Below are 17,751 nucleotides of genomic sequence, written 5' to 3'. Positions count from 1 at the left end.
GATGTTGGATAATCTGTTTTGTAGCACAAACACCACCCTGACTTATTCTAAAGGTATATGATGGTGCTTAATCACTCCAGAGAACACAGTTCCACTGCTCCACAGCCCAATGCTGAGGGGCTTCTGGCCATTAGGCATTGGGCATGGCTCATTCTATTAGCAATGCTTTTCTAGGGCTCAGTTGAACAGCTGTGTTAACAATGGGTTCACCTGTCACACTTAATTTCACAATGTAAAAAAATGAGAAATCTGCTCAACTTAAAATTATTTAGTAACTGATTAATGGCTTTTCTTGAGTTGACTCAATTTGAAGACAGGAGTTCCTACACCCAACTCGAACCTCTTAGTTGAGTCAGAAGTTCTCCCAGCTACTGTTTCTAGGTCTGCATCTCAGTTAGATAAACTGAATTTGTATTTTTTTCAACTCAGTTTTCCCACTAGCTGGCGCTCCTTCTATCAAACAGTCCCATCTGGCATATTTTCTTCTTCGGCTTCCAGATATGAACAGCTGTGGTATTGCGGGATTCAAGTTCACAACCTCCTGATGTTGGGATGAATGTTTAATCAGGTGCACCACACGAGACAATGCCATGCTTTAAAGTTAAAACAACAAATATTTTCTCCAGTGTATTAAACATTTGTAGACACAAAATCTGAGTTGCTTCATGTGCTCCTGAGTGGTGCAGTGGGCTAAGCCGTTGACCCAAAAGGAGGTTGTGAGTTTGAACTGACTCAAGTTGAGGACACCATAGTTAACAAAACTCAAACTCAGACGAGTCAAAAATTCTCCCAGCTACTGTTTCTAGGTCTGCATCTCAGTTAGATAAACACAGTTCCATCTGGCATATTTTCCTCTTGGGCTTCCAGATATGGACAGCCGTGGCAATGCTGGGATTCAAACTCACAACCTCCTGTTGGGGTAAATTATTAGACTATTGCACCACATGAGATGATGCCATGCTTTAAAGTTAAAACAAACATTTTCTCCAGTGTATCAAACATTTGTAGATACAAAATCTGAGTTGCTTCATGTGTTCCTGAGTGGTGCAGTCACCCCTACAGGAGGTTGTGAATTTGAGCCCCAGCAATGTCACAGCCATCCGTAAGTGTGTACCCATGAGGAAAAATGTCTATCAGGACTGCATGATGGAAAGAGTCCTTGCTAGTGGGGAAATTGAGTATCAAAAACAAGTTCATTTTATTTACCAAACTGAGATGCAGAATTAAAAAAATGAACTAAAAGAACTTTTGACTCAACTAAGAAGTTTAAGTAATGTGAACTCTTGTGTCCTCAAGTTGAGTCAACTCAAGAACAGCCATGTTATCAGTTATTATATCATTTTGAGTTGAGCTGACCTCTCATTTTTAACAGTGCATGAATTAGAAGGGTTGTTTGGGCACTTTTGGACATAGTTTAGCTAGGATGTATGCACATGTTTAATGCATTACCGGCTGAGCCTCCATTATCTCATGGTGTAGTGAGTAATGGTTAGGGAAGGCAGCTCTCTTCATTCCAGGAGGGCCCAAAGCACACTTATCAAACCTGCCACAAAGCAACAAACCACCAGAATTTAGTCATGTAGGTTACAGACATTCATCCTGAACTGGCTGTTAAAACTGGCAAATTGCTGCCATTTACCTCAAGAGCGCTTGCTGTGAGTGCTCTTGTAACCTCATCAAGTCAGACTGCAGACTCTTCAGTGGCAGAAGAGAAGAGGTGATATGGAAATGTTTATAAATGACCAACAAACTGTCACTGAGTTTTTAGTGCATGTCCAACGCACAGCAGTGTGAGCTGAACACAGTATTATCAATGTGCAACATGAATGCAGAGAATGTAGAACCTCAATGATTTTGTGGTGCTCAAGATATGTATCCTTCAGCTTCAGCAGTGCAATGTTTTTCTGTGAAAGAGATCAAATGAGAATGAGTTAGGAGTAATCAAAAACCCAAACAGTGGTGATAGTATAGTGGTGATTTTAATGTGGCTCTCAAATCAATTGTATGCAAAAGTTTGGTCATCCCTGGCTGTTGATTTTCTATGTGAAATAATTCACATAGAAGTAAGTTGACGTCCTCTACAGCAAACATGTCATTTTTTCCTGAAAGTTTTAGTGCACAATTTGTATTTATTTGCTGAATTTAACATGTTAGAAAAACATAGTACGTTGTAACTTTTGCTCAGGCCAGATTTTATGTTTTATTTTTTCCCCCAGCATGTTAAATTCAGCAAATAAACAGAAACAGTAACAGTAAAACATTAAATGGTGTTAGCTGTAGAGCAGGGGTGTCCAACGTCCGGCCCCAGGGCCAAATGTAGCCCGCAGGTTGATTTTAATCTGCCCTCTGACCTATATGTTCCTGCTGTTCCTTTCACTCGACAATGGCAGCACTACTCTACACCTACAATTAATTTACAATTAATTACTGAATGACCTTCAGTCATGACTGCATTCAAACAGCACCGCTGAGAGTGACAACCGGCAATTTCAAGAGTGATGGAACACTTATTCATCCAGGGCCGTAACAAACCTGTGCCTCATATGTTAAGAGACTGTAATACAAAACCAAGAATGGACGTCACAATTAAAGCTCAGGGGACAAGAAGGCCAAAAACACTAAAGCAGATTTTTATCAGAACTAATTCAATAGTTTGTACAGGTAATTTCATAGTGTACATTCTGGCCCCCTTTGAAAAGAGTTTGGCCACCTCTGCTGTAGAGGATATGTTGACTTATTTTCATGTAGAAGATCAACAAAACATTAATATGATCAGTTTGGGGGCCCAAACATCTGTATATGACTGTATATTACAGTATTGTATTAATGGATTACAGACTACTGAGTTCTTTCTGTTTTGATCAGTCAGTGACTCAGTAAGAGACACTGACTCTTGGAGGCCTCAAAACTATCGCAAATCAATGCCTCAGACATCATGCGGTGTATTTCCCACCATTTCATGTATTAACTAGCTTTTAGAGGCATTAAATGCTTCAGAGGTTTGGTTCTTATCAGCACCGCTGTGATCCAGAGAATCTCAGTAATTCTCTAAAATGACACATTTCACATCAATCTGTAGTGGGAAAATAGTGGTCAATCAGAAAAAACATGTTCTCTTTAGGGACTTTTACCCTGCAAAGCCCTGTATATATCTCTCCACCATGAATCAATGCTAAAAATACATTTTGAGCCACGTCTCCCAACTCAAAACTATCACAAAACAATGAGTGCATGCACTCAATAATTCGATCATATCGGATTTCTGCAGATTATTCAAATGGTCATGTAAACACCATATTCCGATCTAGAAATCCAATTAAGAAATCCAATAAAGGGGCTGGATTTTAACCTGATTTCTCAGTGAACTCTTACTCTGATTTCTTTCTAGTGTTCAGTCTGGACATGAGCGAGAACAGACGGTGGATGTCGCTTCGTCTTCTAGTTGAAGTGTGTTCATATTTTCAGTGACGATGTTTAAAAAAGCCGCGGCATGAGGTTTATGTCACATCTTCTTCTGTCAGTTTATTGGCTAGTTGTAAAGCAGAAATCTGATTACTGTCTGACTCACATAGACCCAGAGTTTCCCCATTATCTGATTACTCAAGAGCAAACGCATTGATCAGATTACTGACCAAGATTTTCTGCAGTTACCAGATTACTAAGTGCATGTAAATGCTGCATATATCAGGCAGTGCATTCCTAACAATTTAATGAAATAAAATTTTGTGATGTACATTTTGGAGGCATTACATGCTTCAGACATCTGGTTCCCATCACCACCACTCTGAACAATTCTGACTTTGTATGTTAATCTAGAATGGAGCATTTCACACCCAACCACTCTGAATGACTTTATTCTCAGCTTAACCATTAATTTACGCAATTTCAAAAAAATAAACAATGGACTTCCCCTTTAATACACATTTCCATTCTAAGTTGACTTCCTATTTCACTCTACACTTCTCGATAGAAGATGAAATATGAAGCGCTAAACTATGAAACTGACTACTGTGGTAAATTGTTAATGGGATTCCGCCATTTGTTCCATCTGAAACAGTAAAAGCTTTTGCCTACAGCATGATAAAGTGCTCGTGTGTGTCTCACCTTGGTAATTTCCCTCTCTTTCACTGCCAGTAACACCCGAGTTTCATCCAGTTCTTCCTGCACACAGTGACCAAAATTAGGCAATACTAGATCACATCCACCACAAATAAACAGTGTGTTGATCTCAGAGGAGCGCTCTCACCTTCATGTCTGTGTTGGCCCGTTTCAGTTTGTTCAGCCGGTCTTCAGCACAGCTCTGCTCAAACATCAGCTTTTCATTCTGTTGGGAGAAAAGCATCGGTGGGAAAAGTGCGACGCAGTTATCTTCAAAACGAGTGTTGTTTTGTGAAAAGTTACCTTTTCTTCGATTGCTTTGATATGGGCCTTCAGGTGTTCACTCTCCTTCATCTAAAATACGAACCCCATCATAGGGTAAAGTTCACAATCCATTAAATCAGTGCAAGTACAGTCCATTACACTATATATGCTGACATCATTACTGACTGACAGCTGTGCTCTTCAAAGGAAACTCTCAATGCTGCAAAAAATATGATCTTGTCAAGTAAAATGATCTTAAATCTAGTAGATATATTTAATATTTCTCCTGTTAATATTGTTGTAGGCTTATTTTAAGATTATTTAACTTATTTCTGATGTTTAAATATGTTTTAAGTCATTTTGTTAAGTAAAATTGTCTCACTGTACTGGCAAATGATTTACTTGTTTTAGGAAACATGCTTGAAACCAGCCAGGGTATATTTTGGTTTGTCAATCTGAGTTTATGTGACCAAATTGCAAGGCAAGTTATTCAGTAATTGCATGAAATAAATATAAATTTTTGTTTTATTTATCTATTTGTTGTAAAAGCCCCTCAAATGAACAGAACATGTGTTTTATGATCTACACATATCGCTATATGCTTACAATTTAGTGCTGAAGGCCAAAAATCTCAGATGCTCTTTGTTTTATTTTATAAAAGTCATTTTTACAGAGCAGATCACTGAAGAGACGCCGTCTGTTTATAGTTTATAGCCCAGATTTGTGGAAAAACGGGTCGACATTCAGTAGAAAAAAAAAACTGAGTTCAGCTTCTTTTATTATAAGGGTTTAAAATGACATCACCGTCTATTTGACTGGAAAGAAGAGTTACAGCCTCATACAACGCCCAGCTTCTGAATGTAGCTTATGAAACATGAAATCTATATGACGAAGTGCGTATTGGACCCACCGGTGGTCTCAAGGAGTTGAAAAGGTTACCCTTGCGTGGTGTTCAGGGCTGTGGGACCCATTTTCAAGGTTTACCAAAAGAAAAAATTATGTGATTTATTATTATTTCAACCTCAGATTCTTGGTTTTTGCTCACTTTCTGTGAAGAACATATAAAATAACCCATTTTCAGGGTCTTCACTCTGTTCACGCCCAAACATTTATATTACACATGTGGTGTTGGGTGAACCTGCGGGGAGTAAAAGTGTGGAGGTGCTGTGTCCTTCATTCTGTTCTCCTCCTACATAGCCTGCTGTGTGTGTGTGTGTGTGTGTGTGTGTGTGTGTGGACAACGTGGACAGGCTGCTGACTGGCTACAGCTGCTAAAGGAGAACCCTAAGCTGACCACTTGTGATATTTTAAACATCTGGTATTTTTACATAAATTGTTATGACTGTATTGACTTAAAAACCAATAATATGATGGGTCCACCAGACCACTGATTAACAAACACATCAACACCACACAAGGGTTAAAACTAAATAAATAAATGTCTATAAATAAGCTAAATAGTCTTATAATAAGGGCACAACCATCTCAAAATAAGAAATATTAGATATATCAACTAGAAGTAAGATCATTTCACTTGGCAAGATACTATTTGTTGCAGTCTCCAACTTATGAGTGCAGCAGTTTATTTGGTTAGTGGTGGGGACAGATTTTCCTTTTTACCCATTTCCAAAAAAACAATAATTCTTTTTCCTCACTGTTTTCACATTATTTCAAATAGAATGGTTTGACATATGATGGTAACAAACCATTTACTCCAGTTCATACAGTCCATATATGGCAACTAAGCTGTTTCAAACTGACTGTATCCGATTGGTGGGCCTGCAGCATTTTAGCTCTGCCCATTCACACTGAAGTTATAAGGGTTTCAGCTTGCACTGCTTTCTTATTAAGGTGCAATACAGGGCAGCCAATCATTACACAGCTTATTTGTGTACAAAAACAGTTGTGTACAAAAGTGAAAACAAGTTAACACCAGTGGTGGACGAAGTGCACAAATCATGTACTTGAGTTAAAGTAGAGACAATATTACTCCAGTAAAAGTTCCTCCCTTTAGTCCTCCAATTGAGTAAAATAAACTAGCCAAAACTAATTTAATATCAAATGAAATGGTGTTTGTATAAATTCAGAAAAAAGACGCATATTTCTATATTGTGGTCTATTTACACAAAGTTAGGTTAGTTCATCATTTATGTTGAATAGACTCTCCCAAAATTTTACACTGCTGCACTGATGTTGAGCTGTGTGCTGCACTGGGTCGGTATGACCAGCAGGTCAAAACAAGCTCAAAACAAAGTGACCGCTGTGCTCTGATTGGTGTTCTTGCTTTGCGCTTTATTCGTTTTGACATGTTACGTTTTTATACACACAGAAACCAAAAGGAACGACAGATTTCTCAAAATGTAGGGAAGGAAAAAGTCAGATATTAGACTTTGAAACGTAGTGGAGTGAAAGTAAAAAGATGCCCAGAATGGAAAAACTTCAGTACAGGTACATTAAAAAAAACTACTTAAGTACAGAAACTAATTACATTTACTTAGTTACTGTCCACCACTGGTTAATGCATCCTCTGCAGAGAACACACTTCAGCTCATTTAATACACTATTACTGTCTATTTGTTGAAGTTGGAAAAAAAAAACAATGTGGCTTGTGCAAAAATTTGGCACATTCTATCTTCTTTTGTTTTTCCAATATATTAATCTCAGCTAATACATAGAAACTAAAATTTCCAGAGACATGCCATGGTTAAGTGTGTTCTCTGTAGAGGATGTGGTGACTTACTTTCACTTACAAATAAACAAAAAAAAGTTGTTTTTAATAATTGTTTGTTGCTTAAAAATGTAGTAAATGGGCTCGGTACATTCTACTCTACACTGTATTATAAAGGCATCCCACCTTTTATATTCATACATCATTTATGCATAGAACTCTTTTATAACATCGTCTAACATATTTCATCAGACTGTAATGACCTCCAAGGAGCCATTCAGGCCTTTTATGTTCCAGTAAGCAGTTCCAGAAGCAATAAATAAAGCTTTAAGAACTCTTGTTTAGGAGTGCGACTGACCAGTGCATGGCTGTTGGTCTGAGCTTTGGTGGCTCTGTCTTGGTTTTCTCTCAGCGCTCTCCTGGCTTCATCCAGCTCGTCAGACAGAGAGCGCGCTCGCACTACACACAGCTGAGCACTGGTGATATTAAACACACAGACACTAGTGCGGTTATTTATTAAACATTTCAAATACGCTGTGCATCGTTCCAAAATACGTGCTAAACACTAACTTCTACATGCAAGGATTCTACACGTTTCTACCAGTCTGTGCGACTGTACAGGAGGAATGGAACACCAGTCTTCCAAAAACATTCCCTCAGTTGGTGTGTTGATGATAGTGGGGCAGAAAAATCAGTTTAAAAACACACACACACACACGCACGCACACACACACACACACACACACACACACACACACACACACACACACACACACACACACACACACATATAGGTGCACTTTGTAGTTCTACAGTTACAGACTGTAGTTCATCTGTTTCTCTGATACTTTGTTAGCCCCTTTTACCCTGTTCTGTAAGCTTGTCCATGATTACGTCTAGGTTACATACTCATTCTCTCAGCACTAGAGAGTCATTGTAACAGAATAATATGTGAGAGAAAATTTGGGGTAGCTGTTTAAGTGCCTTATGCTACTTCTTAAGCATTTTAGAATGTCAGTTAAGTACATGTCCGACAAAGCCAGCACACCTGGCCAGTTTGCTGCGCAGCTCTGACACCTCCAGACTCAGCTGAAGGTTCGCTTCCTCACACTGAGACACCGTCTTCAACAGGCTGCTGTTCTGCCCACTCAGTCTGTTCTGAGCGTGCTTCAGCTCCGCCACCAGGCCCAACAAATCATTCGATTCACTGGAGCCAAGAACAAGAACAGCCTCAGTGCAACACAGGTATAGCTAACATTTATCATGGTTTACAACCCATCAAACTGTAAAGCTTGAAGAAATGAAATGACTCTACTAACCAGTGACATTCAGCTCGGTCGGTGAACATGGTTTCAGTCAGTAAAGAAGAGTATTCAGTCCCTGTGAATGAACAGTGAGAACATTAATATGGTCTAAAACCAAATCCTATGTATTAGGATGATACCAGTGGTAGACAGTAACTGAGTAAATGTAATTAGTTACTGTAGTTAAGTCGTTTTTTTCGTGTATCTGTACTGAAGTTTTTCCATTTTGGGCGACTTTTTACTTTCACTCCACTACATTTCAAAGTCTAATATCTGACTTTTTCCTCCACTACATTTTGAGAAATCTGTCGTTCCTTTTGGTTTCTGTGTGTATAAAAATGTAACATGTCAAAACGAATAAAGCACAAAGCAAAAACACCAATCAGGGTATCATGTTACTTTTTTCTGAATTTATACAAACACTATTTCATTTTATAGTAAATTAGTTTGGGCTGGTTTATGTTTATGAACAGAGACCTACAGATCAACATAGTAAAGGAACTCATTTGTGATCCTGAGTTTAAAGCCAGTTTTTATTGAACTTAAACTTGGAACTAAGTTGTAAATAAATCTGAAACTGAAACTTTGCTTATTTGTAAAAAGTGATTTCAGAGCCACTCGGTTCTTCCTGATGGAAACTGTTTACCTTCAGTGTTTTGTGCTTATGATCATTTTAATAAACATCAGCGTCACTAATTAACGACGTTCTATTAAAAGCCTGGTTTACCAAGAGAGACACTGGAGGATTTTCACCTAAAATGAGTTCATGAAGCCAGTCTTGTTATAAAAATGATAACAGGACATTAGAGCCATAATTAATCTTTTAGTACTTTTACTTTTGATACTTCAGTACATTTGAAGGCAAGTACTTTTGTACTTTTACGCAAGTGGAGGTCTAAAGGGAGGAACTTCTACTTTTACTCAAGTAATATTTTACCATGGGTATCTCTACTTTAACTCAAGTACAGGATTTGTGTAGTTTGTTCACCACTGTCTGATACTCACCACTCCCAGCTGCTTTGCACAGATCTGATCCTGATGCCTGGTAGTTGTCGTCAGATAACCTACAAGTAAACAGTGACATCTGGTCAAACACCATAAAATCCAGACTATAGAATATGAGACTCATATGGATTATTCCACTGAACTGATTCAAAGTCAGAGATGAAAACTCTATCACAAACTTTCTATTTTGTCACTAAAAAAGTGATTAAAAAAAAACTACTGAAACTTTACCAAATATTTCAGTAGTGACTGTTTTGTGAGCTCATTTTGAGCAAAATTTAAAAACACTAGCCAAAACATGCCTAGCAAATACAGCTTTTTATAGTTGTATGTATATTAAATCACAACATTTTATTAAAACACAAAAATGTTTATTTAATTGCGGAAAATGTGTGTTCCAGTAGTGACAGTTCTTTATGCTACATGTTAATTTTCAGACTTTGGAACATATTTTACTTAAAAAAAAGTGTGTTTACATGCACTATGCGATCATAATTGTATTTCTGCAGTTATCCTATTATTTAAGTGGTAATGTCAACAGCAACTCTGATTTCTAAGAATGGAGTAAGATTTAAAAATATGTAAATAAATATATCTAAGAAACCGATAAAGATGCTGGATTTTGGCTCAGTAATCGGATTTCTCAAAGCATATAAACTCTTACTCTGATTTCTTTCGTATTTCTCAGTCTATGTGTGAAAACAGACTGCAGTACCAGATATAAGCGAGCAGCGATTAACACCCCCCCTGCCCCCACCCCCCCACAACATGGCAACAAAACACTTTTGGAGCAAAACTGATACTGACTACATGCTTGATAAAATGAAGCATTTAAATACTCCTCATCTTTCAGACAATCTGGGCTGCGATGCGATTCTAAAACAATTATTGATGCATCTTTTTTCTCTACAGGATCTCTTTTTTTTCCCTCACTGTGTGACGACTTGGAACTTTTAAAGCAATGAATGAATTTACTTCCAATATCTTTTATTACTAAATCAAATTGAAGTGATGTGTGTAGTGAAGTGGAAAGCTCTCATTCACTGCTCTTGTTTGGAGCACATGAGACTCAGGCTGCCACTCATCTGTGATATAGATAATGTGCCGCTATGGTGAAATAAGATCCTGTGGCAGTGGATGTCCACGCATCACGTTAAAGCTATCCTACCCGTTATCATCAGTGATTCCACGCTTCAGTGATTTTGGTCTCGTACAGTGGGGGGGTCGCTGTGTCAGTAAAATAGGGACACTGTATCTCGGCTGTAAAGTAGGCAGCACAGAGTGAAAGCCTGCATTCTCAACGTCTGAGAACAGACGCAAATCTTTGGCAGTGAAAGTAGTGATAGAGTTTGTAGTTTGCTTTGTCCTTTTTGATTTGTGTGAAAGCTCTGACATGATCGATGTTGATGCTTGATCGATGGTCATCTACAACCGGGTGGAAAATCGGTGGAAACATGTAATATGCTCAGAAGCTAAAGTGTTTCCATATGCTATGCTAGCTAGCTCAGGGGTCGGCAACCTACGGCTCTTTTACTGGCTGGTTGCAATAGAGTTAGATTTGTAGGGAAAAATAAAATGATCCTCATTTGCAGTAAAATAAAGTTCTGCTGCTCATTCAACACAGTTTCAACAATAAATGATCTTAAATGCTGGAATTAATGTAGCCTATAGCTGCTAGTTCACCTGGCTAGTAGCTAACAAAATGGCAAAGTGGAAGATTTCAGATGAACATCTATAATTTGGAAACGAATTGACTTCATTTCAAGAGACTTTTTACAAGAAAATGTACTACTTTTGTGGAAAGCTTTCCAGCTGGTGATACAAGAAAATCGGCTACAGCTGAGCCAAAGCTTAAAGCAGAGCTGAGTAAGACTGCGTTTTTGTTTATATTTTTAGCCTGTACTAGAACTTTAGCACGCACTGAGACACATACAATCAAGACGGTAAAATGGACTGAAAAGTTTGTGGCTCCCAAGGTGGTTTGATTTTTGTTGAAGGGACAAAAATGACTTATTAGCATTTGGGTTGTGGCCCCTACACTAGCTTTTAATGTAGTATGCTGCTACAGATTGTCCCGCACTGCAGTTCTGTACTTTGCAAAGTACCTTTTGCACCTTTTGCAATCTGTCAACATTACGTTATCAATTGAAATGAAGAAAATCGATTTTTCACATGCATCATGATGCATCTGAGCATCGATTTTTTCCCTGACCCCTAATGTCTGGTCACACAAGCATAAAATTAACATAGAATTTTGAAAAGTATATTATTAAATATTGCATACATATAAATATTTAGCATACATAATTTGTGGACTATTTCTGCTCCTCCATTCATTAGGAAATTAAAATAATAATAAAAAAAAGGTTTCATGGTTTTGTTAATTATGGCAAGTTATCCAGGCCCTGAATCAGCAAAGTATTCCCATATCAGCACACTACCACCAACTTGTTTGAATGCTGGTAAGATGTTATTGTAAAATGCTGTGATAGCTTTGTTCCATTTTCAACTTGCCAGTCAGCAAAAATATGCCCAAATGGCAATTACTTTTACAGATAGGCCCAGTTGGTGTGTGTCACAATTGGCCCCTCCCAGTCCTCCATGTGCTTTTGTTTACCTCTGGTCTTGTCCATGTGTTTCCTTGATTTGATTCTTCCCTGTTCTGCCCCCTTGTTTCTAGACTCCATCCTTGACTGTTTTCGCCTGTGTCTTGTTAACCCTTGTTGTTGTTGTATTTAAGCCCTGTGTTTTCCCTTGTTAGTTGCTGGTCTTTGTATGGTGTTTCTTCTGGCCTCCGTTGTGTGTCTTGTCTGTGTTCCTTTTCGTTATGTCTTTCCCTCGATCTCTCCGTGTTGGCTCTTTGACCCTGGACTGTTTAGACCCTGATTATGGATTTACCCCAATAAATCTTGCTTCTCTCAGCGTATCTCATTATCTTCTCTCATCATCGCTCCCCTGCGTTACAGTGTGGGATAACTTTTTTGCTTCACTGAATGAAAGCGACAGTTTAAAACTGCATTTTGTGTTAGTTCAGGTTGTCCTTGTCTTATATCAAATTTAGTTTGAAGATCTGAAACAATTAAATGTGACAAATATACATAAATCAGGAGGAGGTATGTTAGACCTAGGTTTTCGCTTCTTGCCATAAATGTCAAAAATGAGGAAAAAATACCTTCACATCAACGCTAATTTCTGTTAGCGCCCCTATGTAATTCTAGTAGCATGTTAGCTCCAAGCAAATGCCATTCACATGAATATTTTTTGGCCGTTGAAGACATTTGAATTAAACATTTGTAAAAGATATTTTATTATGTTTTATTTGAATCTGGTAACAGACATGATAACGTGCATTTTAGCAGTGTTAGAGTGACTCAGTAAAGAACTCTGGTAGGCTGCTTATCATTTCTAACAACTGACTGAAAAGCATTGATCAGGTTGCCACTAACACTCACAGTCAATGACATATCTGGCACCTCCAGATGGCCTAGAACAGTGGTAGGGAACAATATGGTGATTTCCCTACTCTAGCACATGAATTAAACTTGACAAATAACTAATGGAAGTTAACTGTGAAGGAATCTGGCCCTCCAGGGTCTCCAGGGACTAGAGTGATGTTTTTTTTTCCCAATTGGTCCAATTACAAATCAAAATGACTGACTGATTCATCTGTCACTTTCCGAATATGGTAGTGGTTAATGTCGCAAGTTAAGCCTCATTTCAGTGCCTGACGTCCTCACCAGTGGGAGCACTTACTTGGCTGCATCTACTCAGTGGACGCCTCAGTAATTCAAATTAACAATGAAATAGGTCTACTACTTCAATACTTGCAGTGTCAGAGCCTGAACACAAGTGTGATGATTACATTAAACATAGCCTAAAAATTACAGACATGTTATTTCATTTCACAGAAATCAAAGGCCAGAGAATTCCTTACTGTGAATAGCAGCGATAAAAATAATAATTTTGAATGACATAAGTACACCAATCAAATATTCTGCAACCTCAATATTCTAATGGTTACAGTCATCTTAACAGTGAACCGTATCCTACAATTTTCTAGCACTTTATTTTCCCCCTGAGGCCCACTTACAGTGCTGTGGGATACCAAAAACAACTGTAATTCATTCTTAGAGCACCATTATTAACTTTAAACAGGCTGTTTTTGCTACTGCGCCTTAAGTGGCTTCCCTGTATTATGCCTTCTTCTAGAAACAAAGTGGGGCTAAACTGTTCAGCCCAGTCAGGCATGACATTATGACCACCTCCTTGTTTCTATGCTCATTGTCCAATTTATCAGCTCCACTTACTATATAGGTGCACTTTGTAGTTCTACAGTTACAGACTGTAGTCCATCTGTTTCTCTACCCTGTTCTTCAGTGGTCAGCACCCCCATGGTGATAAATGGACAATGAGCGTAGAAACAAGGTGGTCATAATGTTATGACTGATCAGTGAATTATATCAACACAATTATAGTCACTCATTTTGTGTTGATGTATTTTATTCTTGTTGAACCAAATAATATATTTGGACTAAGAGATTGTTGTAGTTTTGTTGGCTTAGAATGAGCCTTTCATATCTAAAGAGGGAGCAGGTCCTCTTCCATCAGAGGCTGCCATGTTGCGCTGCCATGTTTCTACAGTAGCCCAGAATGGACACCCCAAACATCGAAGCAGCAGCTTGAATTTGGTTGGTGCCGCAGCTCCAGTTGTAAGATGTAGAAAAAGGAATCAGTGGTTGCTGCTGATGCTGGCAGAACATTTTGTGTTGTGAGAAGTTTGAGAACCTAAACTTTGACAAATGGAGGATTTGACTTAGAACAAGAAGAAGCAAAGGAGGGTAAATCCTCATCATCAAAGAAAAGAAAACATGATGGTCACTGTAGTTTTTTGCCACACTCTGCAACAATCTGCAACCTCACAGTTAGATGCCACTAAAACTTACACACTGCACCTTTAAGTTTGTTGATGTTTGTCGGCCTAGAGCGCATATTAGCCTCCTAATATTAGGCTAATCATATTAGCCTCCCAGCTCCACTGCAAAACTACAGAAGCAGACGTTGGACACCAAACATGTCTTTGCCACTCAACTATCTTTGGGGTAAGCAAAAAACTGTGCAATCAGTCACCCCTGGCACATTTGGTTCAAAGATGAAAGCACAAATTGAAAACATATAGGCCTTTCTTAGCATTTGTTAGCATCTCTTACCTGTCTTGGCTACACTGAGCGATCCACTTCCTCATGGTGGTGTGGAAGTTGTCTCTGCTGATGAGGGCGTCCTGGTCCTCAGGGTCCAGCATGCGCTGCAGAACGGTCAGCTTGTCCTGGCAGTGGCTGTGGCCAGTCATGGCCTGTAGATACTGCACCACAGTGGAGGCCAGGACCTCTCCTGTTGGTGAGAGACATCTCTGAGATCTGTAGAACAGCTAACGGCTTGTTCCTTTCATCACTGAAAGAGGACACTTTACCTTGGCTTGTAGTATCGCATGCCTCGAAAGTAATATTCAGCAGCTCTTCTTCTGAAAAGCCATTCATGTCAAGTTCACACAAGTCCCTGTTGTCAGGCCTGAAGGCTGAAACAATGAAAAAGCATCATTGTCATTGTAATCATATCTGTAAATGCAAACGTACCATAGAAAAGCTCCGTCCATCAAAACAGACTTACTTTCACTAAGGTCATACATCTGGGAAGGCTCAAGGGAGCAGGTTCCAGAGTCGGTGGACAGGCTTGGAGCACTGTAGCCGTGGTGGTCACTTTTCTGTGCCTTGGGATGGTGAGGCAGGGAGGTGGGCTCACTGTCCTCAGCAAAATCCCCAGGAAAACGTAGGCCACCGTTAAAGTTTACTGAGTCCATCACCACTGGGGAAAGAAAGCAACATAGCACTATTAGTGTAGATCACTGTGCCAAATTTGCTCCACCAAGTTGCCTTGATACTGATCATGATATCGACTTGGTGCACTTGCGGCTTTGAATGTAAGTGAACTATACTGTTAACTATATATCTTGACTATAGACCATAATATTAATAATAATCATTCCACAGAAATAGTTTATACTGCGATCCCCCAGTAAAAAATGTTTTATTGGGAGGTGAAGTTGAAAGATTTAGATAGATAGATAGATAGATAGATAGATAGATAGATAGATAGATAGATAGATAGATAGATAGATAGATAGATAGATACACGCAAGTTGATTGGTTGAGAGGCATTCTATATATATTTCACCATAACATCACAGGTTTTTCACAAATTTTGCATCACTCTGCTGAGACGCCGTTGCTAAGCATTGACTTTGACAGCTGTAGGAGACGCTCAAGCCGTTTGAAAGTTCTTTTCACTTTGCCACAAACAGAAAAGGGACACTAAATTCCCAAACTGTCATCGCCACTGGGCAGCTTTTCAGTCAGCAGCTGTGACAGAAGAGCAGCTAAACAACCTGGAATCAGCCAGAAATGAACCCAACACCTTATGCCAGATGTGTCGTCTGACCTTCAGAGACTGACCAAATCAGACTGAGCCATAAAACAGACCCAATAAATGGGAATTTAGTGTAAGGAGCTGGAGAACGAACTGCTGGCTGTGCAGCGAGTGGGCAGAGCTTGTTACTCTGACGTAGCAACAAGCTGCTTGTTAAGGAGCTATAATTTGGAGGAACTGAACATTAAAACATATTAAACACCGCGTTCATGCCCAGTTTATTCATTTATTACTGTATTTATTTAACTGTTGTATAAAAGCAATAGAACACTCAAGGAGTGTGTTATCGCTATAACACACTCCCTCTCATGTTCTATTGCTTATATACACAAACAATGTACCTCAGCAGTGAGTTTATCACAATATACATTAGAATAAAGTCATATTCATAATTCAAATAAACATAAAAACAATAAAAAGTAACAAGAATTTCTTGGGTCCATATTTTTCCTTGACCCCTTCACAGCCACCACAGAGACTTAATATCATCAATTACATCATGAGCACAATTTAATGAAGCACTGATTGGTCAAACCAGGAGTTGCTTTTTAACTACATATAATACTGAGCTTCCTCGAGGAGAGGTTTGAAAATGTTTAAACAAACACACTGACATCCAGAAAATCACTATTAATTATATATACATATATACATACACTCACCGGCCACTTTATTAGGTGCACCTTGCTAGTAAAAAGTTGGACACTGCACTTTAGACATTTAAGGCTTTTGAGGGGACGGTGTAGACGGACACCGCAGACCAGTGGCCTGGGGCTCTGCCCATGTTTGCCCCCACACCTGTCCCCGGAATTTTAACTACACCATAGTATCACACACTTACCCACATTCATATACACCAACTCCTGCACTCAACACTTCACTGGGGGTGGAAGGGTGGGAAGGTCATCCCTCACCCGTTTCCTGCTCCCTGCTGGGGCGGGGGGTTGGACGCCGGTGCGGGGGCTGGGCCAGGGGCGTCCTGGCGTCCTGGGGTTGCTGCCCAGGCCCCCGCCGCCCGCGCCGCGGAGGGTGGCCTGTACGGCGGTGCCGGTCGTGCGGCATTGTATGTTTGGGTGGGTGTGGGCGTTTGCAAGGGAAGACCCTTGTGTGCGCCCTCGGGCTCGTGTGCAACCGTGCATGTTCCTCCCGTGTGTGCGCCCTCCAGTACACATGTAGACGTTCGTCCCATGTATGCATCTATATACAAGCCGGTCCTGGGTGGGCTTTCCATTTGCCCCCACCTCAGAGGGTGTATGGATGTGGATGATTGTGTGTCTATGTCCTTATCTCTTTCTGTATGGGTGGGTGAACGTGTACATTTAGGGGGGTGGGGGGGTGTATATATGGATGTGTGTGTGTGTACATATTGGGGTGATATGTGTATGTATATATATGTGTGTATGTATGTATGTAGGAGTGTGTATAGGTGTGGAGGTATGTGTGCGTAGGTGTATATATAGGGGTGGATAAATATATGGGGTGAAGGTGTGTGGGTGTATATATGGGCGAGGATGCATATATGAGGTTGAGTGTGTGTGAGGACAGCTGGTTCTGGGTCGGGGGATTGTTATCCCCGGTCCTCTCCCGGCTGCTCCCCTGTGGTTGCTACTTCCCCCCCGGATGGAGGCGCGCCTTGGGGTTTCAGGGCCTGGCCTGGTGCTCCGGCATGGCGGTTGGCCCGCTCCCCTGGGTGGTTGGGTTCTGGGGCGGGGATGGGGCCCTACTGGGTGTTGGGTGGCTCTCGGGCGTATGAGGCGCTGGGTCTTTGCTGCTGGCCCGTGATAGGGGGGGGCATCCTGGGGGCGGCTGTGGTCCCTCTGGTTCCCCTGGACCTGCGCTCCGTGGCTGGGGGTGTGCTGTCCGGAGTCCCCCTCTCCCTTCCACTGGGGTGGGCATGCAGGGGTCACTGGGAGGTACGGCCATGAGTCTCCA

General features: G+C 40.2%; 1 protein-coding gene across 1 annotated transcript; it reads right to left on the bottom strand.

Moving 5' to 3' along the window:
* Positions 1-177: 177 nt before the first annotated feature.
* LOC119265251 (protein KASH5-like) lies at positions 178-16,881 on the bottom strand. The gene is made up of 15 exons (XM_037545430.1): positions 16,734-16,881; positions 15,004-15,198; positions 14,807-14,911; positions 14,547-14,727; positions 9,340-9,398; positions 8,350-8,410; positions 8,079-8,237; positions 7,389-7,506; positions 4,402-4,452; positions 4,247-4,324; positions 4,105-4,161; positions 1,785-1,904; positions 1,640-1,695; positions 1,450-1,543; positions 178-189 (listed from the first exon to the last, which is right to left on the bottom strand). Exons 1-15 carry the CDS (start codon positions 16,879-16,881, stop codon positions 178-180), a joined length of 1,494 nt encoding a protein of 497 aa, XP_037401327.1.
* Positions 16,882-17,751: the final 870 nt, after the last annotated feature.

This window comes from Pygocentrus nattereri, chromosome 15 (genome assembly GCF_015220715.1).
Source record: "Pygocentrus nattereri isolate fPygNat1 chromosome 15, fPygNat1.pri, whole genome shotgun sequence".
In the NCBI taxonomy this organism is placed as follows: Eukaryota; Metazoa; Chordata; class Actinopteri; order Characiformes; family Serrasalmidae; genus Pygocentrus; species Pygocentrus nattereri.
Note: the sequence above shows the minus strand (reverse complement) of the source record. Positions and strands in the feature narration are given on the sequence as shown.

What these genes read in the sequence shown, in the direction of transcription:
- LOC119265251 (XM_037545430.1), bottom strand. Translation starts at nt 16,881, where the DNA reads ATGCCGCACGACCGGCACCGCCGTACAGGCCACCCTCCGCGGCGCGGG. An exon ending in TCAAAGCAATCGAAGAAAAG is followed by an intron (nt 4,325 to 4,401) that starts GTAACTTTTCAC and finishes TTCTCCCAACAG; the next exon opens with AATGAAAAGCTGATGTTTGA. An exon ending in TGTGTTCAGCTCACACTGCT is followed by an intron (nt 1,696 to 1,784) that starts GTGCGTTGGACA and finishes CTGCCACTGAAG; the next exon opens with AGTCTGCAGTCTGACTTGAT.